The sequence below is a fragment of the Rattus norvegicus genome, chromosome 1, assembly GCF_021556685.1.
Source record: "Rattus norvegicus strain SHRSP/BbbUtx chromosome 1, alternate assembly SHRSP_T2T, whole genome shotgun sequence".
In the NCBI taxonomy this organism is placed as follows: Eukaryota; Metazoa; Chordata; class Mammalia; order Rodentia; family Muridae; genus Rattus; species Rattus norvegicus.
This window is the reverse complement of record NC_141534.1, coordinates 43,492,501-43,509,960: the sequence shown is the minus strand read 5'-3', so window position 1 is coordinate 43,509,960 and position 17,460 is coordinate 43,492,501. Positions and strand designations below refer to the sequence as shown.

At 41.8% G+C, this 17,460-nt stretch overlaps 1 protein-coding gene across 10 annotated transcripts in view; it reads right to left on the bottom strand.

Moving 5' to 3' along the window:
* Positions 1-9,886: 9,886 nt before the first annotated feature.
* Esr1 (estrogen receptor 1) overlaps positions 9,887-17,460 on the bottom strand; it is a 392,546-nt gene continuing 384,972 nt past the window's right edge. For 5 of the 10 annotated variants that reach the window (XM_087622361.1, XM_087622452.1, NM_001433730.1 and 2 more), the window contains 3 exons: positions 17,319-17,460; positions 14,043-14,299; positions 9,887-13,109 (listed from right to left, as the gene is read on the bottom strand). The exon at positions 17,319-17,460 is cut by the window's right edge and continues 42 nt beyond it. In XM_087622361.1, the coding sequence (XP_087478487.1) occupies positions 14,065-14,299; positions 17,319-17,460 (377 nt within the window). In that variant the 3' untranslated portion in view covers positions 9,887-13,109; positions 14,043-14,064. Of the gene's footprint in view, positions 14,300-17,318 lie in introns of all 10 variants that reach the window. The other 5 variants (NM_001433731.1, XM_087622513.1, NM_012689.2 and 2 more) reach the window with 1 other exon arrangement.

Sequence of the window (17,460 nt, the reverse complement as noted above, 5' to 3'; positions counted from 1 at the left end):
TGGGTATGTTGGTAATGAGATGTGCCCAATATGAACTGTCAGCAATGACACACAAGGAGGAAGTCTACAAAAAAGAGACAGGAAAAATATAGGGTAGGTAAGCTAGGAGCTCAAAGCAGTGACTTAATAAGAAATGCAAGATGGAGAACAAGCTTCTAGGTAAACAGTATTGGAGGTAGATGAGCACTAACACACACACACACACACACAGAGAGAGAGAGAGAGAGAGAGAGAGAGAGAGAGAGAGAGAGAGAGAGAGAGAGAGAGAGAGAGAAGGTTTGCTTTGCCAAAACTCCAAAGGAAATTAAGCAAGCGGTTATTGTAGAGAGGCACCCTGGGGTAGACTGAGAGGCACACTACAGTAGACTGATTTGCAGCCTTTATCCTAAGTCATGTTACATTTCAGCAAGTCATATAGAAGTATACAGCAAAAACAGTGGAGTGAGGAGTGAGGTGATTTTGGAAGTCTGGTCAGAACCAGGTGATCAAAACCTGGGAGGAGCTGTGGGTGTAGCTGAGGACAGCCGAGGACAGTTCGCTAGTTGAGTTCTTTGTTCCATAGTTTCCTATACACTGTCACCATCAATCTAAGACTCATAGAGAACTGTACTGCAGTTACCAGCCCCAGAAGGCATTGCAAGTAGGCCAATCAAAGACTGGGACAGACCATATGCATCCCATGCCCACTCTGTGGAGAGAAATGACTCCAGCCTTTGTAGACTTAAGTCCTAGCTAGAACTTCAATCCTCCCTGCTCATTACCCATTCATAGCAGTCCCTATTGGGTCCCTGACATGCAAAAAAGCCAAGTCCTCTTCCAATACTCATCCTGAAATGAAAGCAAAGACAAGGCCAGAGAAGTGGGATCAAATACAGGCAGGGGATGGAGATCATGTCTAGCAAGTGTGTCTTTGTTTTCTGAGAATGTATCTCCTTTCCTTGTCACATGATTGATCATAGCTCCTGATTTGTGGCACAGCAGTGGGGTGCAGTTTTGAAGAGTGAGAGGGTGGAAAGAGACAGGCAGGAAGGTTTACAGGGTCTGGAGACAATTTTCTGCTTAGTCATATGCAACGCTGAGGAGCCAATTCGGGTCATGAGAGGAGATGTTTCGCTGAACGGCCACTGCAATTTTAAATTTAATAATACGTTGTGATAACTCTGGCTGTCATGCCTCCCGCCACCCAGATATAGTGAAATTGAAAAAGATTGGCTTTTATTCTACAGTCCCACTTTCTCACTTTCTTCTCCTGCACAGTTGCCTAGTATCCATCAGGACTCCAAGATAGACCGACCTTTTCGGGGACCCCTCTCCTTCAGGTGAATGAGCAATGCAGGCCAGTGGGCTCTGCCTGCAGCCATTATTGAGCAGCCTCTTGGGACTAAGGGCTGAGAAGCCGAACATAGCTGATAAAACAGTCAAGCAAAGTGAGCAGTGGGGAACATTTAATCAGATCTGAGGAAGCTGACTAGACTCAAATATAATCTTTCTTAACTATTAAGGGTGGTGGGGAAAATGGATCTCTCTCTCTCTCTCTCTCTCTCTCTCTCTCTCAACCTCTCTCTCTCTCTCTTTCTCTCTCTGCTGTGATATAAGCAAGAGGCCACAGTTGAACTTGAAGTCACAATTATATCACAATCTCTCCTCAACTTTGGCTGCAGGTGTTACTATTGAGGTAATGTATGGTCTCCCAAAACTTCAGACGCTAGACGTCATTAGAGCCTTGAGAATGGACTCCAGGTCAGACCCACGTCTGGTGAGACACGTTCTTGATAGAATTGCCAGATTCATAAGTGAGACTGCCAAGGAGCTTTTCAGAAGCAGTTGTAAACCAACTCCCAGCCTTGCACATCTCACCACCCGCCCCTGGTACCCAAACTTCCTGCTGAATGTTCAGCCTGACAGAATAACACAAGGGATGCCAAGTGTCCAGGGTCAACGGTTTATCAATCAGTCATTAGTGTCATTTGCAACCTTGTATCGGCACCACATTCACGGCAGGCTGGGCTTTCAGTACCAGATATTCCTACACAAGAGCCACTCAACTGTTCCCAATTGGCCATGATGGCAAGTGATATGAGCAAACTCCCATCCTCCCCTACAGCTCAATATCAGCTTCATCAGAAAACTTTCCAAAAGCCTGGATTTTTAATCTGAATTCTTGTGCTTTTGACCTGTCTGTGATAATTAAACTCAATTGTCAACTGAGTGAGATTCAAATCACTATTGAAACAAACCTGTGGATTTGTCTGGCAAAGGTTTTCTAGAGTAGATTGTGGTGAGAAAACATCCCCAAATGCATAGAGGACCACCGCATGGCTTGGAGACACGAATTGAATTAAAAGGAGAATGTGAGTTGAGGATCAGCATTTATCATTCTTTCTGACTGTAACCACCAGGCGATTTCAACTTCTGCCATACTAACTTCCTGCCATGATGGTGCATCCTCCAACTGTAAGCCAAAGTTCCTTACTCCTTAAGTGGATTTTCAGGTGTTTGGTTGCAGAACAAGAAAAGAAAACAACACACCACCCAATGTTGCTTGTTGGGGTTGCTTTGCTGTGTTGGTTCTGAGATGGGGACCACTGCATAGTCCAGCCTAGCTTTGAACACTTGTTCTCCCTGGACCTCCTGAATGGTGAGCCTAGGCAATGTCTCCACTCCATTCAGCTTTGCCACTGTTCCTTCATAGCAGTAGATCCCAGACTAATTATTGTAATATTTATGTGTCTAGTTTATTACTAGAATAAAACATAAATAACCAGTACACATAAATATAAATACTGTTGTAATATATAATCAAGGCTTTAATGTGTATTAAGACAAGCGCTATTTCTTTCTGCATGTGTCCATTTTAAAGATTGTTTTGTTTATATCTAATCCATGTTTGTGTGTGTGTGTGAGAGAGAGAGAGAGAGAGAGAGAGAGAGAGAGAGAGAGAGCTTGTCTGTGTGTACACCATGTGTGTACTCCCACTCATGGAGGCCAGAAAAGGGTGTCAGATCTCCTATAAGGAGGAATAGGTAGTTATGAGCTAGAAACTGAACCCAGGTTCTTTGCAGGAGTAAGGATCTCTTTATGGCTGAACCATCTCTATAGCCCTGAGTTCATTGTGTCTTCAAAAAAAATAATCAATATTTTACTTGCAAAAGATCCGCTTGTTTTCCAAAGAAATTTAACAATCTCCTATCTCTCTTTCAATCTACATCCAATTTTTATGTACCTTTCTATGGTTTCCTTAATTCTATTTTAATCTATGTGTTCATAATAGTTGGATTACATTTTTATAGATTAAAGAAAACATCCCAGTGCATATAGACCACATGTTCTATATAATTAATCATTGATAGGTATTTAATCTGGTTCCGTGTCTTGTTGCTACTTACACATTATAATTAGGGCTATTTTTGTAATTCCACAATTAGCATTATTACCTGTCCTTATTAGACAAGTCCTTATTTGTGTATTCATCTTCACTATGCTGAATATTTTTGTTTCTCTGTACTGTGTATATCAGAGATTTACAGCCTGGTGTTAGGGGATGTATATAGACAGAAAAGTGGTTACTATAGTAACGATAATTAGCATTGCTATCATCTCCCATAGTGACGTTTTGTGTGAACCAGAGCAGCTGGTTCCAAGTGCAACACAATTCTATTAGCTTCCCTCCTAATGCCGACATTCACTTCTAAATGTTTGTCTGTGTCTGCTGTAGTGAATCCTTCAGCCCTCCTGTCTCCCCAGCCCCTCCCCTCTTCTCCCTTGCCTTCTGTTCTGTCTTTGTGTATTTACCACAGTGTGGGTGGGCCCGAGGGACCCTATGCGAGGTGAAAGAAGTCATCTTTTTCCCCATACATTGTTCTCCCGCTGGCGTGTGCTAAGTTGTACTGCAGTAATACCCTTTGCTTACAGAGGCTCTACTGAATCAACAAGCATGTACAATCTCCTAATGATACATTTAAAGAAATCCTGCCATATTACTTCTTCAAAACTCATGATGAATGGCAGTCTCACCCTCCATGGGGACTCAGCCTTCTTGTTTCCTTGAAATCTCCATACATGGAAGCAGTGCTTTTCAAACCACAAAGTCTTCATCAAAACTTCAATACTCATAATGCGCACACCAGAATCTTTCAGGAAATGTTAAAGATTTAGAACACTGGGCCGCAATTCCAACCAATCAAACCCTGCTCACCAGGGATTCATTTTGTTTGAAATTAGTTTGTCATTTTCCAGAAGAAAAGACAGTTGTCTCTGAACCAATCAAGAACAAAACACAGATGCCTCTTCTGTTACTGCTGTCTTTTGCAGCAACCTAGGTGTCTTCTGCAGGGGGCTTCTTGGACGGATTACACTGCACACTCAGTATCTACTATGGTGCAACTATTTTGTTCTTTTTGAAATTTTATGTATTATTATTGTGTGTGTCTGTGTGTATGTCTGTGTGTATGGTGTGTGTGTGGTGTGTATATGTGTGTATGTGTGATGTTTGAGTGTATGTGTATATGGGTGTATTTGTGCATGAGTGTATGGTATGTGTCTGTGTGTATGTATACGGTGTATGTATATGTATATGCATGTGTGTATGGTATATGTGTGCATGGTATGTGTGTATATGGTGTGTGTATATATGGTGTATGTGTGTATGTATTTGGTATTTGTGTGTATGCATTTGGTATTTGTATGTATTTGGTATTTGTGTGTATTGTGTGTAAGCATGTGTGTATTTATGTACGTATGTATATGTGTGAATGGTGTGGGGGTGTGTGTGTATATGGTGTGTGCCTCTGTGTGTGTGTGTGTGTGTGTGTGTGTGTGTGTGCATATGCATGCCACAGTACATGTGTGATCAGTGGAAAAGTCTATGGAATTGGTTCTTTCCATCTTTAGGTGTTTTCCAGGCATCTGCTCCAATGCATCAATTAGAAGATGCCTACTGTGGTGTTTTCAGGTATGGTTCGTATTGCTCATGTGTTTGAACGCTTGGTTCATGAGAAGTAACACTATTAGCAGGTATGACCTTATTGGAGTAGATGTGGCCTTGCTGGAAAAAGTGTGTTAGTGGGGAGGCAGGGTTTGAGGTTTCAGTCTCCTCTTTGCTGCCTGAAAGATTAAGATATAGAACTCTCTGCTCCTCTTCCAACCCCATGTCTGCCTGCCGGCCACCATGCTTCCCATGATGGTGATAATGGACTAAACCTCTGAACCTGTAAGCCAGCCCCAATTAAATGTTTTCCGTTGAAAGAGTTGCCTTGGTCATGGTGCCTCTTCACAGCAGTAAAACCCTAAGGCCCCTACTGTACATTATTACATTCAAACAAAATCTGAAATAGTTTATATCATATGATTCCAATTCTATAGACACATGCTGTGTGTGTGTGTGTGTGTGTGTGTGTGTGTTGTATTCATCACACAAGACAAGGTAATCAGTACAGACATAGTTGAGGTACAAACCTTAGCAATGTGACTGAATTCACAGAAAATACACATAATGCTTTTATAGTTTAAATTTGACAGGGAGCATAATTTGGTTTTTAAATCCAAGTTGCTGTTATAATGATGACAAATTGAAAAGACAATGGAAAACATCTTTGTTCTTACACAGGAGGTATTTGATTTGTTTTTCAGTTTAGAAGAAACTTTTTGATGTACTCCAAATAAATGGTGACCGGCCATTTATTAAAAGTCTCAGAACACACTGGGTGGTGATGATGTACTCCTTTAATTCCAGCACTTGGGTGGCAGAAGCAGGTGAATTTCTGTGAGTTTCAGGTTAGCCTGATCTACAGAACAAGTTCCAGGACACCTGAAGCTATGCAGAGAAACACTGTCTCAAGCAAAACAAAACAAAAACACTCAGGACCCTAACAATACTTCCAGGTGCTCACCAGAATACTTGGTTGGTTTTAAAGTGTTGGCACAAAGTAGGTGAAAATGATGGATTTTGGAAAGTAAAGTCCACCAAACACTGAATCCCTGAAGAAGTGTCCAGAAAGAGAAGTCAACTGGGCAAAACCATGGAGTTTTAGCCACCCTCCCCCACCAACCACAGTTGGCTGCTAGAAGGTGCTACCCCCAAACTCCAGAACGATCACAGGGGAAGGAGCAGAGATATTGGAGGTGGCCCAGAAGTCCTACCAAAGCCTGCCCTGGTGCCTTTCTTTCTAGACACAGGTACTACACATTCAACCTGCTTTAGCCTTGGGTTCTGGTCCTCTGCTGGCTGATACACACTCTCCTCATGATTGCCTCCATCACTCCCCAGACCTCACCCTAACTGGAATGAGGGAACAAATGATTTAGATTTTTTTGGAAAAGATTGCCTTGGCCAACAATCAGAGAAAGTGCAGTCTATAGCATGTGCTCTGAAGCCCAGACACTTCTTAGTCATGCAATCAGCGAATGACTCAGCCTTTCTGCTCCCTGGTCTCCTCCTCTGTAAGTGGGATAATCATGGTTTGCTCTGAGTGTGTCTGCTATGTCGGAACAATGCAAGACAAGTGCCAGGTGATGGCCTTGAGTTGCGTTTGTTTTTCTTTTAGTTTTAGATTGATTTTGCTAATGGAAACTGGGGGACACTGGCTCTTTCCAGTCTTGTAGATTTTTTTAAATGATTACTTGTGTGTGTGTGTGTGTGTGTGTGTGTGTGTGTGTGTGTGTGTGTGTACCATGTGCATGCCTGCAGGCCTGTCCCAGAGAAGGAGGGAATCATATTCTCCAAACCTGTAGTTTATGGTCAAAGATGGATTATTTTTAGGGCTTGCTGAGGTATGATCTGAAATAATAATTTTATAAGTCACCCTAATTCGTAATTTATTCTCCTTGGAGAATTATTAGAAACTCCTTGCAGGGAACTAAGGAGATAGTTCAGTTCCTAATGCACGAGTACCTGAGTTCAGTTTCAGCTCCCACTTTAAAAGCCACCTGAGATCACCTACTTTTATAATCCTGGCAATAGAAAGGCAGAGGCGGGCCGATACGTTGGCCTCACTGGCAAACCAGCCTTATCTGGAGCTCATGACCAAGCCTCAGAGGCTGGCCTATGCCAGGCATCCCAAGGGAAAGGGCTCCCTGCAGAGGTGACCCAACTCCTGCAGCCCTACTGCTGACAGCATGCATGCTTTTGCCTGTTCTCCTTCCCATCAGCCTGTGGGCTGAGGCCCTAGGTGTTCAATCATGTTCTTTCTGCTTGTAAATGTGGAAATACTCTGGGCATTTTACAGCTTTCAACTCCGCTGAGTCTGAATCTAATTTGAGAACTCCATCAGCCCATAAAAACGTTTACCAGCTCACAAACCTTTCACTGGCTATGCCCAGAATCATTGATGTCTCAATGAAAAGGCAGCTGATGACAGGTTAGAGTATAGCGGGGGCCTAAGAGCACACAGTGTGTTCTCACAGTCCCGAGATCCCTGCCTGTCCTGCAATGGGTGGATAGCTGCCACTTGGCAAAGGCCCAGAGTTGGCTACTTGGTGCTGCTTTCTTTGCTTCCAGCCTGGCTGGACCACTGATATTATCGCTTCTATTTTCATTCTTAAGAAAATGTTTGCCACATCCCATCTTTGCCTTCACCCTCTTTCTTCGTAGTCACCTACAAGGGGTTGTCTTATAAGTGCCAAGCAGATGCCCAGTGGCTGGATCCTGAGCCAGCAGATAGGAGGACTTAGTCTTAGACTACTGAGGGCCGCTGAGCCTGGTCCTGATACTGACACATTCTCAAAGAGGCACTGCTGTGACAAGAAGCCTAACCCTCAGTCTTCAAAGTCTAGGATATGGCTGGAGACAGTTCTTCCTAGTACACTGGACCAGAGATAAAACTATTTGGTCACCTTCGCCAAGGGCAGACAGGAAGATGAGGGATAACCTCTGAATCCAAAAATCTAAACGCAAGGGAAACCATGTGTGCTCCCATCTCTCCAGCATGCCAAGGATAGAGCATTTAGCCTCCTGTCCACTGTGGCACACTGTTTTTTTGTTTTTTGTTTTTGTTTTTTTTTTGAAGAAGTGTGTATTGCCTTCAAAGTTCACTGATGATTTCTTTATACTCATGATTGTAAAACCTGTTTAAGAACAAAATCCACAGTCTATGTATACTCTTTCAGTTGCCCCTACAGAGCTCAAAGTGTGAGGGGGAGAGGGGAGACTTCCTGTCACTTGGGTGTTAAATGCAGGAAGAGTCATCTCATATCTGCCATTCACTAGATCTGCAACTCTGGCAAAGTCACACAAATGTGTTAAGCCTCAGGTTTCTCACCTGCAAAGTAAGGATAACTGTATTTTCACTGTTGGGAGAGAGCTGTAAAGAGGACCAGGAAATAGGGTCAGAAGCAGAGTGAAGCTCACTTGGAACCTCAGTGGGGAGGGGGGCTGGGAGGGTAAGGTTAGGGGGGAGGATTTGGGGGGGCAGAGGGTTTATTTATTCTCAGACTAGCAAGGAGTGTCAGTTGTCAGTTGTGTCTCCGATGTGAAGGACTTTCTTTCCTCTGTGCTTTGCTTAGTTGCTGTCTGTTCCATGCAAAGTGCCTCCTATGACAAGGAGTTCCCCCATCCTTTCCTTCCACCAGACACCCAGACAACTTGGAGATAGTTCCATTAAATGACTTGTCTCATCTTGAATGGACATCATCCCTCTTTCTTATCCCTTCTCATTCTGCAGTAACCACAGTGTATCACTTTGTGTGTGAAGGAACACTTTGTGTGTGAAGGAATTACTTTTAAGTTCACACCCATGGTCACTTACAGTGTCACAAATAGTGAAGAAAACAGCGTGTTGCCTTGCCTGGGTCATACATTCTGTATTTTCAGACATTGTACCATCAAACCTTAAGAAGGTATCTTGGGATTCTGAGTCAGTGTGTGAGCTGAATGAGTCCTCAACCCACGCATTACCATCGTCACATACCCTATTAGAAGATTGCACTATTCCACAGATACTCAAAGATTCAAAACACTGCTGAACAGGGGCAGTGACAAGGGATCTTACAAGGCACTGGTGTAGGTCTCTTGGGATCCCAGTTAGTTCCCTGGCAGGAAGGTTACTATCAAGGAGGTAAACTGTCCTCTCTAAGCTCTCTGGTTCTCCAGTTCACTATGGAACCCTTCTTGTCCTCAATCCTACTATGATGTCATCTGCCATGACACTTTTGTCCCAGCTTCCACCACATTTCTTAGATTCTCCACCTTCAGAGCTAAGTAAATTTTACTGTGTTGGTTACTTGGCCTCAAGTGTTTCATCATAGCAATGCAGAGTGGACTGATTCACACTTACAAGTCAAGAAACTGGGAATACAGATTTTGTTGTAAGTGTAAATGTAAAACCCTAAGAATAATGGTTTCAATTGGGCAAGCTAGCTGCAGAGTGTGTTTGTACCTGGTGTTGCCTTTTAGTATGTCTCAATCCCCTCTTCCCCTTTCATCAGCTAAATCATAGAGATGGCATAGAAAAGTGACATTGTTGGTAGCTCTGAGAAAGAAAGGGTATCATAAAATGGGAACCTTGACTTGCCTTCGGAGTAGGGGGGAAATTTTTAGGGTAATTATTGCTGTGCTAGAACATGCATCCATGTACTCACCTAATTATAATAAGTTATCTGAAGCTCTCTTTAAATAAGTACCCCACTTGATCCTCACACTCATTCCATGCAAACTAAATGTTGATTAATTGACAATGATCTTAAAATTTGCCTATTGTGGAGATCCAAACTAAGGCTGAGTCACTGTAATATTAGTATCCCTACCTCTTAACTTGGTACCAGGTAAATGGGGAGGTCTTGGCATTTAAACTCACTGTACTCTCTACAGATCCTTGAATCCCTTTGCTTTCATTTGGTTGGCAATGAACTATCAGCAAGAAACAGAGCATTAAAAAAATAATAACACAACCTGTTGCCTTTATTTTATTTTTATTTGAACATCAAATATGTTTATAGAAGATGGTTTACAGGTGCTTGAGCATCCCACTGGATTCTCTACCATTTCAAGGTGCAAAAGAGGCTTACAGTGTGTTTCATTAAACAAAGCAAAGCTGCGACAAAACAGGATCACATCAATAGTAGTATGCATCAGAAGAGTGTAGTAATCCATCAAACACAATTGGGCATCTGTGCCTTTCCTCAAAAAGAACAAGAGCTCTACACTGAAGAATATGTAGTGCACAAGAAGCATTGTTTGTAGGCTGTGAAGGAACATAAACTGGCATAATGTCACTTATTAATTCAAGTCTCGATGACCTATGACCTCTCTGTGAATACAAAGGGGTCCAATGTCTTAGGCACCTGCTCATGGGACTGTATGTTTATTTCCAGGGTGCACAGCTCCATACAAAGACACTAAAGATGGGTTTGGAACATGGCAGCATTTACATATTTGAAAAAGTTCAGGCACATTCGGATACAAAAGAAAGGGGGGAAATGCAAATAGAAATTTCTCTTAAGTCTCTGAAACACAGTGCAAAATTGAGACAGCCATAATCACTTAGAACGTGAGTCTAACAGACGTTACAAAGAGACTACACTTTAATTTAAATGGATAAGATATGAAGCTAGAAATGGAGCATACTCACACTAATGAAAAGATGGATGTTTGGGACCAAAGTTAAATTTGTTTGCTCCAGTTGAAAGAGCAAATTTTCATGGAGTTAATCTAGGAAGTTCGCAGTGTATCAACCTCCCAAGATTTGTACCAAAGAGGATCATGGTTGCCTTATGTGCTACTCTATGACTCTATTTACCTTTAAAAGACTTAGGTTCCCAAGCAGGTCTAACTAAGAGTATTAGACATTACTATGGTCCTAGTGATCATTCTCAGTATCTCAGTACATCTCAGAGGTTCAAGGTATGAATAAGAGATTTGTAATTGACTTCATGCAGGTGTATGGGTAACTCCAAACCAATGGGTGGAGTCAATGACCTTTCAATGTATAAGACTTCAAAGTATGGACACCACAATATGATTAAAAAGAAATTATCAGTAAGTTGCTTATTTGGTCAGCCCCAAAGTCATAAGATACAGGCATGGAAAATCATATCTTTAATATTACCAGGGAAATCTATCAAAGACACAACTTCCTTGGGGTCTAGACTTTGTTCGTCACCTACATTGATAGGGTCATTTCTTTGGATGACCAGAATCAAATTGGCAAGCTAAGCAATGGCTAAAAGAAACATAGGCAGACCCCATGTTGGATTTTTCTTTGGATTTCACTGCTGCCGCTAAACTCTTCCTTGGAACTCAAGCTGCCATTTTGGAAATGGCTGCCAACGGAGATAGTTATTATTTTATTACAGTGCAGACAGAAGTGAAATTCTGAAACCTGGGACATATTCAGGGTGCCAGAATAATTTCCATACTCTTTATTCTCATCTCCCCACCTGTTATTCAAATTCCCACATCTCCCTACGCACCTCATGCTGACTCTTAGGGTAGATTATAACATTCAAATTTTAAATTACCTCCAGGTGAGGGGAAAGTCCAGGTACGCCTCTCTATCATGTCCCCAATGCCCCAACATGATAGCAGCTGAAAGATGTCAGCTGATCAAAATTGGCACTTCAAATAAGGATAAAGATATTTCCAAACATTGTTTGAAACTCGTGGGCTAACACTTCAGCTGTCTGATATTCTCTGCCCATTTCAAACTTATTATCATAACACGAATACAAACACAGTAGATGGGATAATGTGAAACCCTCCACTAGAGTATTGTTTGGATTTAGCTGGTATTACATCATCTAAAGTCCTAGAAGGTTTTTTTTTTAATTTTTGTTTTTATTTTTGTAAAAGAAAAATCTCAGTATAAACATTAAAAAGAACCCACTGACCCATTAGCTACTGTCCAAAAATATTACTACTGATATTTTGGTAAAAGCAAAATTAGCTGCCCTGAATAATTTTCCTTCTCAGGCATAATCTCTGCTACATAAGATTGTCTGTCATTCAACATCCAACAATAGGCATGTGGATTAGTGCTATTTTGTCTACTGTGGATACAAAAGTTGATATGAAATGTGATCTTCATTTAAATGAAAATCACCAGGCTTTAGGCATTAATAACTGCATACATGACACAGTAGTTTGAAAAGTCTACAAAAAAGAAAAAAAAACCTAAATATTTTCCCTTGGTTTTTGCAATGTTAACCCAATCAAATTAAAACCCAGAACAGAACTATTACATTCAATTGTCCAAAAACAAGCAATTAAATTTCAACAAAAAATATATATTATACTATGTAAGGTGCTTCTTAAACATACACAAACAAAAGAGTTAGGTTCTTAAACACATTCTTAAAGCAGATACATAAAATTGTCCCAGAATTTGATGAACAAGGATGAGGAATTAAAAAAAATAAAAAGAAAGAAAAAAATGGCTGTCCCAATTTCTCACTTCTTTGGTAGTCAGTTAACTGGGAGAGCAGAAATTAATGGAACCCACCATTCCAAATAGGACAGAACAAGAGAAGCCTAGCCATTCACCTAGGTTGTTGATTAACCCATCACATCTCAATGGAGTTCAGGAATGTGTTCATGAAGTCAGGAATGGACCCAAACTTTCCTTTTGGTTAGGAAAAGGAAGAAATCCTTAGTTGTCCTAGAGAGACCAAGACACCAGAAGTCTTGGGTGGATGTGGCTAGAGTAAGCCTTTCTTTTTATCCCCTGTTGAAAGGACTCTCATGATCTAATTCTGGTCTTCCTCTCTGACTTATGAAATTTAAGAACATGAACTGTGTCAGGGAAGGAATTTTTCTCCCTAAGGCCTTACTAGCTGGTTTTTGGATGAGTTTTAAATAGTTAAGGACACTCTACTCTGAACAACTTCTTAGCAGCTTGAGTCATGTATGTCCCAAGACCTTGCCCCAATGCCTTTCCTCAAGCTTCTGGAGCATCTATAGGAACACAGGTATCTACTGTCAGCTCTTTCCAATCAGGTTCATACCTGAAATGTAAATGAAGCCAGACCATGTATCACAGGCAGCCTCACTGTGCATTGGGGGACCTGTGAAGCTATGGCCCTGGCCAGGTCATTCTCCAGGTCTTACTTTTCTTCGTGTTCGCATTCCTCTGAGTCACAGTCACTGTCCATGTATTTGCTCCCTGGGCCCAAGAATAAAACTAGAAAAAAACCAAAAAAAGTATCATCAACTTGCAGATTCATTGTGACTGCCCTTGGTTGATCTACATGGTAACAATTTAGGGCAATTCACATCAGGGAAGAGACATCCTGTGCTGAAGAATGTTAGATTCACTGGAACAGGTCCCCAAGCTGCCTTTATTGCAAGCCCCAGAGGCAGAAGTCTATTATAAAATGAAAATCAAATAAAATCAATACACCTTACAGCCCTCATAAAAGAGAGTAATTCATTCCAGGGTATTAACTGAAACTGACTTTCTGGTTCCCACAAGTCATGGGAAGTAAGAATTGTCTAGAACCCATGATGTATGTATGTCAGCAGCTGACCCTTTAGAAGCCAGAAGGTGGACTGTATTAAGTTGGCATGGTCTTGACAACTGGGGGAATCTTCCTTTCCTGTGTGCATCGTGTATTCCTATAGGGGCTCAAGATTTCCCTTTAATAAAGTCATATGTTGCTATAGAATGCAAGAGGGTGCTATAAGGAACCCATGAGATACCTTTCTCAATGGCTTCAATTAAAAGAGCCACTTTGAAGTCTTTGCTGAGGCTTACTCTTGGAGCAATTATGAAGTGCTTATTAGAGGTGAAATGTTTACTCTCTAGGCTTGGGTCTCAACAAGTAGCTTCAATGCAGTTATCTCAATTCATTCATGAAGACTGAAGACTACAGGAATCCTCATAGTTAGTGATGTAGCAAAGGGAGGAAAGAGAGCTGGTACCAAAATTTAGCCCTGGAATCCCTTTTGGCTGTTCCTAACAGAAGACATGCCACTAACAACTGATCAAGGAAATGAATGGCCACTCGTACTAGAAAGCCACTGGTGGTGGATGCATGCCAGAGTGTACGCAGGAGACAGAATTCTGCTAAAGTCATACAGGACATGGGTAAAACGTTTCAGGGATTCGCAGAACCTTGTGGGGAGCCTGGGAGTTCTCAGATGGTGTTGGGGAAGCCCTCTGCTTCCGGGGGGATGTAGTAGGTTTGTAAGGAATGTGCTGAAGTGGAGCTGGTGGTGGTCAGCTGGCTCTGGCTAGGCTCCTCCGGGGGCACTCCCATGCGACTGGCGGGGGCATGAAGACGATGAGCATCCAGCATCTCCAGCAGCAGGTCATAGAGAGGCACGACATTCTTGCATTTCATGTTGTAGAGATGCTCCATGCCTTTGTTACTGGAGGGGAAGGGACACAGAGGGAACTATGTTAGACCATGGCTTAAACCCCCAAGATAGCTGAAATTCTTAGGAGGATGAAGTAAGAGAAACTCTGAAGGCACTTCTGAGTCACTTTTTAAACCTATTAAGGATTTGTCATAAGATAACAATTGTAGAAGCTTAGGGGCTTCAGAGACCCCAGACGGGGACATGTGTCCATGTGTCTTTATTTCCTCCATCCTATAAGGGCACCCCATCCCCAATCATGTTCTTCCTCCAGCTTCTTTCAGTGCGTTTTCTGTGCATTTTTCTCTCTATAATGTAACTTGAATGTTACATTTTTCTCTCTATAATGTTGAATGTCAACTTGACAAGCTCTAGATATCTGTGGATGTCTACAGAATTGTTTCTAGATTACATTGATTGAGGTTGAAAGACCCACCATAACACTGGAGACATCATTATACAAGCTGGGGTCCTTGCCTGAGCTTTTCAGTGGCTTCCTATAATATTCAGAGAATAAAAATCAAATTTTCTATCCAGGCTCTCTGAGGACCGAATGACCTGCCTTCATCTCCCTCACAGAGAGTACCTTGAGTGTCATCCTGCATGGATTCTCAGTCACTGGTCTTTGACCTTCTCTTTAATGGAATGAAGACCCACAGAGACCTAGAGAATGAGACATTCTGTTCTCTTTACTGGAATGAATTTCCATGGAGTCTTCTAATACCTTTTGTGACCAAAAGACCTTTGTGGCTCCATGGCAATGGATCAGACCCTATTGTTTAGGTGTTTCCTTCCACATGACCCTAACTTCTACCATTGCCCAGAACAGTAATGCTGCTCACAAGAGGAAATGGGAGAAAGGGGGGAGAGAAGAATGCGGGCAAATGGCTCTTCTCTTCTTCCTCTTTGCCCTCTCTACCATGTAGGTGGTGAAGGCAGGAAATCATAACTCTTCCATGGCTTGAAAATTTTAATGATAAGTATGTCTCTGGGTGTGATAGAACATGCCTGGAATCTGAGTGCTTGGGAGTAGAGTAGGGTAAACATTTCAAATTTAAGGCTAGCCTAGCTTGTCTGGTGTTTTCTAGGCTAGCCTCAACTGTACAGTGAGAACTCATCTCAAAATAACCAAAATTAGAATAAAACAAACTAGACTCTAGCTGTGTCTATCATGAACAGGTAGAACTAAGAAAATGTCCTGATAATATTTATGTTGCTTATGATAACGAGCCAGCTCAGGTTTGATCTGTGCCACAAACACATGAGAACCATCAAGTACTGAAATCCAAACTCAATCACATGTTTAAGTGTTACTTGGGGTTTTTATGTGTGTGTTGTTGTCGTTTCGGTTTTGGTTTTTTTCTTCCTTTAATTTAAAACACCATTCGTACTTAGTGCTCCGACTCTGTCATTGTCTTTCTCCAACCATCTAATGAATCACATTTATAGTCAGATAAAATCTGAAATCTGAAAATGTTAAATTACTTATGCTATGGCCCTAACCTATGACTAGGGTGATGCTAACAGCACAAGAATTCTATGATTCAGATTGGCTGCAGGGAGCCAATCTGGACAAAAAGAGTGTTTTGTATTGGGATATGAGTGTGTATGAATGACACAGAGTACAGAGAGACTCAAACCTTTGAGTAAAATAGTCATGTCTCCTTCATATTTCACAATTGAAAAGCTCTCTGTCTTGCCATATCCTTTATAATACATTGTCAGTAACAGCAGCCATGGCAAGTGTTTATTGCCTGCTAGTGCTAATAACCCAAGTGCATAATGGGTTTGTAAACTCATAGAGTCCCTATCAACAACTGAAAATACTCAGAGGCGCCATGTGCTTTCTATAAATCCCTTCAAGGATATATAATCATATTTTCTTCAAGGGGAACTTACTCTCTCAGAAAGTTATTTTGGTAGCACTATGCTCTTCTGAGCTAGTCTCTGCTTCCTTCTCTAGGATATCATCAGAAGAAAGAGAAGAGAAAAAGTAGATATGTTTTCCTTGAATGTGACCCCCTACTTGTGGCCCACTATCTAGCTAGCATATGAGACTTACCACATTATCTTGCTTAGATGATAAAACATTACTAGACATGACATAAAGTGTTAAGCTGGTTTTGCTCAAATGGGCTGAATTTCTTGGGTCTCGATGCAAGGGTGGGGCTTGATGCAAGCCTGCTACCGGTGTCACAGAGAGGTATAAGTGAGCCCAACTGAGACCCTCAAGGACACCCAGTCAATCTTCAGCCAGCAGTAGTGCTATATACATGACTTAAAGAACAGCCACTGTGGCATAACTTCAATTATGAAGGACACACAAAAAGATAATTATGAAAGACTGCATCACAAGGAATAACAGAAAAAATAAAAAACAAAGGGTGACATGCTTTTAATGAAAAGCAACAGGAAACCCCTGGAGGATTTACGTAGGGAGATGACATGTCTCTTCTCATTCTCATCTCAATGATATTGATTGATTTTAAAGTGAGCACTCTGCTTGCTTCATAGGGGATGCAATAGAACAGATTGAGATTAAGAAGCATGTTAGGTGACAGATTACAATAAGGACAAAGGAGGTCACAAGAAGGCTTTGATAGCTATGGACTCATCAATGTTGACTCTGCATGTACTTTTTTTTCTAAGCCCAGGGCTCACTCGTTCAGCATTCCCTGGTGTAGGTCAGTAAGTTATAATGCCAGAACCATAACAGATGTGTCTGAAGCCTTGAGAAATGGCTTATGCTCAGCGATACCCTTTGATTGACATGTCTCTTCTCATTGAATGTGTTTTAAACTACCAGTGCATATCCCTTCCTCTAGGGTACCCTCTCTAATGCTTGACTAATGCTTCAGGCAGGTTCTGTGCTCCCTCTTCTGTCCTCCTTTAGCCTTTTGGTTCAGACATTTTTTTTTCGAAGTTACTTTGCCTACTGAGCAGCCTGTCCTGCTTCAGGGAGCAGCCAGTTGCACAGAGAAGGTTAGGTCAGCATCTTTTATCTCTACTGCAGGACTGAGGGCTGCTGTACCTCATGTGCCGGATATGGGAAAGGATGAGGAGGAGCTGGGCCAGACGGCGATGCTGTTGCTGCAGAGTCAGGCCAGCTTTGGCCATCAAGTGGATCAAAGTGTCTGTGATCTTGTCCAGGACTCGGTGGATGTGGTCCTTCT